We start from the raw sequence: 5,124 nt of genomic DNA, 5'->3' as shown, positions 1-5,124 counted from the left end.
GGGCCAGCCCTCAGGCCCCGCCCAAGCACCTGCAGCTCCACCAGGTGGGTCCCCACGTGCTGCTCTGCGCGCTGCTGACTCAGCTGGTCCCCGCCGTAGTAAAAGAGCTGGGGGAGAGGCTTGTGAGGGCGGGGCTTGCTGGGTTCTTAAGGAGGGGCTTGGGGGACAGGGACCAGAGCGGGGGCCTCCGAGAGAAACCCGGAGAGAGGCCGTCCCAAGCTTGCAGTACCTGACTTGACAGCTCCTCCCACTGTTCCTGAAGTTGCTTGTTGCGTTGCTCCTGCGGACAGGAGCGAGGGAGCGGTCCCCGGCTCTCCGCTGGCCCCACCCTTCCCAAGCCCCGCCCCTCCCACCGGGCCCTCACCCAGGCCCCGCCCCTCACCAGCTCCAATTTGCGGCGTTCCGCAGCCTCCAGCAGTCTCTGCGTCCTCTCCGCGCGCTCCCGGGCCGCTTCGCGCGCCTCCCCTCGTGGGGCCGGTGCCGCCTGGCTTCGCCTCCGCTGCAGGCTGTGGAGGGAAACTTGGGCCGGTGATACGGCGAGGGTGCGGGGCGCTCTGGATCCTGCTGCTGCTGTCGCCCCCGGGAAGCACCAGCGCCGGCCGGGGTTGGAGCCGAAGAACTTGCCCGGTCCGGGATGTGTCAGGCGCCGCCCTCCCTTCCCGGGCCCGCTGAGTGGATCGTCCGCGGGCGTGCGGGCCGGGCGACTCGGCCCACCGTCTTCGGTCGCCGTCCGAAAGCCCTACCGCTCCGCTGCTCCCCGCGCACCTGCGCTCACGCTCGCGCAGTTCGTGCAGACGCCCGGCGAGGCTCTCGCTCTCGGCCTCCAGCCCGCGCACCAGCTCCTCCAGCTCCTGCTTCCGCAGGCGGCCGTCGCGGTTGTCCTTCTGCAGCTGCAGCCGCTGCTCCTGCGCCTCGGCCATCGCTCCCAGCGCTATGCCCAGACCCCGGCACAGAGCAGGGAACCGAACTGCTGCCGGCGTCACAAAGGGCAGCAGGGGGCGCCCGCAGACACCGGGTGGGCCGTCTTTCGTAAAGATTTTATCAGGGACTGAGGCAGGAGGATCGCAAATTCGAGCCCACCCTAGGCAACATAGCGACTTAGTGAGACCCTGTTTCAAAATAAAAAGGCTGAGGATGTAGCTCAGTGCAAAGGCCCTGGGCTCAACCTCAGTAACTGAGGGGTAAAAAAAAAAAAAAATAGAGAAAAGGATTATTATCTAAAATCTCACCACTTGGGCAAAATATCTGCTTCCTTCTGTGTAAATATCTTAGCTCAGCAACTCTCAATTTTTGTCTCAGGATTCTTTCATACTTTGAGAAGTTATTGATCCCTAAAAGCCTTTATGTAGATAATATACCACAATATTCACCAAATTAATTAAAACTGAACAATGTTTAAAATATGCATTACACTACATAATACTATAAAAGTATTTACATGTAAATATGTATCTTTATGTTTTCAAAGACTAAAAATGAGTGAAACAGTATTTTAAATGTCTACAAATCTAATGTCTGGCTTAACACAAGGCAATTATTTCCTCTCTTGAATCTGCTTCTGCATTCTGTCTGTTGCAATATGTTGTCCTGGCTGAGATATATAAAGAAAATCTGGTCTCACAAAGATAGTTGCTTGGAGGCATAGAGGAACCATTTGTAAAGACCAAATTCAAGGACAAATGCGTGAAGGTGCAAGATTTGGCTTTGGGATGGCAGTCACTCACTGACTCATTTGGGGTAGAACAGTGACTGTGAACTACGTCATCTGAGGGATGGGATATTGAAAGAGTAGGATTGGCTGGATGTGGTGGTGCACTGTAATCCCAGCATTCTGGGAGGCTGAGGCAGGAAGATTCCAAGGTTTAACCCATTTATGGCTACTCCAAAAGATTTTTCAAAAAGGGTGGTTTCACCTGTCAGGACACTCAGCCCTGGGAATGTAGACCAGCCACTGATGACTTGCTGTATACGTAATCCTGGTGCAGATGGGCCTGCAGAGGCTGTGTCAGGTGTGTGCCTCTGAGTCAGGACCCCGTTGTGTAGCAGGTGCCAGCAGAGTGCAGCCAGCCAGAGTCCCACACTGGGGACGAGGAGCCCACACCCCATCAGGACTCCACAGACCAAATTTCCTTCCTGGTTGGACCACTTTCTCTTGGGCCAGGTTTGCCCTTTCTAGCACCCATGTCTTCACCTGAAAGGAACTGAGACAGCATAAAAATGCACAGCATCCTTGAATAATTCAGGATAGAAAATCAAAAAGCTTCCCTTAATTGGTAAGGGCTCTATGACTTTTCTCCCCAGCATGGCTAATTTGAGAGGTTATGCCTTCAGGTTATTTTAGGAGGTCACAGAACAAACCTTTTCCTCTGGAGTTCTCCGTCCTTTCACCCCACAGGTCAGCCCAGACTCGACCTCTCCCCAGCCTGTCCTGGGCACATGGCAGAGCAGACTCTGTCAAGTGCATCCCCCTCCATTTCTTCCCTCAGTGGAAGTTTTAACAGTCTCTCGTCATCCTTGTAATTCAGTACAGGATGACTCTTGCTTTTCCAAAAGATCAAGGAAAAAAAAACCTATAGTATGTTATTGAATGTTTCTATCTCTCCCCCCTCACCCCGCCAAATTCATATGTTGAAGCCCTAATCTCTAATGTAACCACATTTGGAGATAGGGCCTTAAAGGAAATAATTAAGGTTAAATGTGGTCATAAAAGTGAAACTATGATCCCGTAGAATTGATGTTCTTGTATAAAAAGGGGTTGTGCACACCTGTAATCTGAGCACTGAAGGAGGCTGAGGCAGGAGAACTGCAAATTCAAATCCCACCTGGGTAACTTAGTGAGATGATGTTGCAAAATAAAAAATAAAAAGGACTGAGGATGTAGCTCAGTAGTAGAGCACCCCTGGGTTCAGTTCCCAGTACCAAAAAATAGTGACACCAAACAGCTCATTCTCTCTCTCTCCATACATCTGAACCAAAAAAAAAAAAAAAGTATGTGAACACACAGAGAGATGGTAATCACACATAAACTAAAAGAAGAGGCCTCAGAGTGAGAGTGGGCAAGGCCAGTGGGCAAGACCTACCTTGCTGGGACATAGATTTCAGACCTCCCAAGCTCTAGAACTGTAGAAAGATAAATTTCTGTTGATTACAAATTACTCAGTTATTCTGTGAGCTGATGGTGACTGTAGTTAAGGACACATATACCTCAACAAAGGTGGAAAAAATAAAGTACGAACATTTCCCCAGGGAAGGATCCTCCTCGATTCTTCAGAATCCTGACTCTGCCTCCCCATCCCAAAAGGGACATGCTCCCTGATAACACACCTGCACGCAGAGACCAGAAGGGATTTGACCTAAGCTTTATAGGAACAAAGATCCAAAATGATGATCAAGCCTTGTTCTCTTAGTGACCATTTAGACATCTGCGGACCCAAGTGAAGAGTTGCTGTTTTTAGTTTAAAAGGTTTTCAGTCATTGCCTTCTTAGGAGAAAGCACAAATCAAGGTTTTCATTCCCCAGAGGATAAGGGCCCTGGGGTTCTGCCATCTCCCATTCCTCTGCTGGCCTCTAAGTCAGGATTGTGTCGCCTGCCACACACCAGGCTCCTCCTTCACCCTCCTCTCTCCACCCACAGCACCTCACCTGTCTCACTGCTTCCCTTCCCTCTCCCCATCCCTGGAGCTCAGCCTGCCCCCACCCTAACCTGTGCCCCACTCCACCCCTTGTCTCCGCCCTTCAGCCTCCATCCTAACCCCACTGCCCCATGTGTCCCCTCCCAATCAAGCCTTGGTTGACCATCCCCCCTCCCCTCCCCACTCATTCCATCCCTGTTCACTCTCCTACCCTTGCCCAATCCTCCTTCCCCAACCCCTCCCCCTCCTTCTCTTTCCCCAAAGGGAATAATGCGGGAGAGAAGCAGTCCAGAGAACAGGTACAATTCATCCTAACAGGCCATGTTCAGCAGCCATCAGCAGGCGTAGCTTGTGCCGGTGCAGGGGAAGGGGATGGAGGTGCCTGCCTCCCTACTTGCTCCGGAGTGGGACTGTACTGAAGACCGTGCTGGACATCCTGCAGGCTCTGTCCCTGTCGCTGAGTGCTGTGAGTGTCCTGGGTGACCTCAGGCTGCCCAGTGCTTCATAGCAGCATTCAAAAAGTGTCAAGGTTTGGCACTGTTCAAATTTCATATTTTCAGATTAGAGTTGCTTGACCTTTCACCTGATTGGGAGAACATCTAATAATCTAAGGACAATCAGCCCAATTGGATGAACACCTAAAAACAAGGTTTTTTTTTTTGGTCTTTTTGAGACAGGGTCTTGCTATGCAGTTCAGGCTGGCCTTGAGTTTACTTTGTAGCCCAGGCTGGCCTCGAACTCACAATGATCCTCCTGCCTCAGTTTCCAGAGTGCTGGGATTACAGGCGTGCACCACCACGCCCAGCAAAACTATTTATTTTTCAAAGATCCTGTTTAACTTTCAAGTAACAGAATTTGATGTGTGGGGTTTTTTTCCCCCGCTTTCCTTAGATCATCTGAAGTAAGTGATCAAAGAAGTTTTGGTTTTCTTTTTCCCTCAAGGAAATTTGGAATTTCCCAGGCAGGTGATGGTGATTCTAATTCTAATTATTAGTAATTCTAATGCCTCACCTTTGTTGATAACTCAACCACACTATTTATAGTTCTAAGGAAATATTTGGTTCCAGTGGGCTTTTGTGGAAGATCACTCAGTCAGCAAGGACATCCTGAGCTTGGATTTTTGTTGTTTTTCAAGTGTCTTAGGGTTTCTCACTGGGTTATTTATTTGAGCTCACTGTTTTTCTAGTGGGAGCATTGATTACAATGAGCTTCCCTTTTAGGGCTGTTCTCATTGTGTCCCATAGGTTCTGGTGTGTCGTACTGACATTGTTGCTTCCAGAAATTGTTTAATTTTTTCATTGATTTCTTCTGTGACTTATTGGGTACTCAGGAGTGTGTTATTAAGTTTCCAAGTGTTTCTAAATATTCTGTGGTTTCTTCTGTGATTGACTTCTAGTTTCATCGCACAATGATCTGATAGTAAACACGGGGAGATTTTGACTCTTTTATATTTATTTAAGCAGGCTTTGTGGCCGAGTTTGTGGTCTGTTTT

General features: G+C 49.7%; 1 protein-coding gene across 1 annotated transcript in view; it reads right to left on the bottom strand.

The window, feature by feature from the left end:
- The window catches only part of Tmem191c (transmembrane protein 191C), a gene marked incomplete in the record, with an annotated part of 3,690 nt that extends 2,290 nt beyond the window's left edge, over window positions 1-1,400 (bottom strand). The window contains 3 exon segments of the mRNA XM_013518005.1: window positions 230-280; window positions 383-506; window positions 766-1,400. Coding sequence (XP_013373459.1) covers window positions 230-280; window positions 383-506; window positions 766-920 — 330 coding nt within the window.
- Window positions 1,401-5,124: the final 3,724 nt, after the last annotated feature.

This window comes from Chinchilla lanigera, unplaced genomic scaffold (genome assembly GCF_000276665.1).
Source record: "Chinchilla lanigera isolate Chin_1 unplaced genomic scaffold, ChiLan1.0 scaffold00041, whole genome shotgun sequence".
Lineage (NCBI taxonomy): Eukaryota > Metazoa > Chordata > Mammalia > Rodentia > Chinchillidae > Chinchilla > Chinchilla lanigera.
Note: the sequence above shows the minus strand (reverse complement) of the source record. Positions and strands in the feature narration are given on the sequence as shown.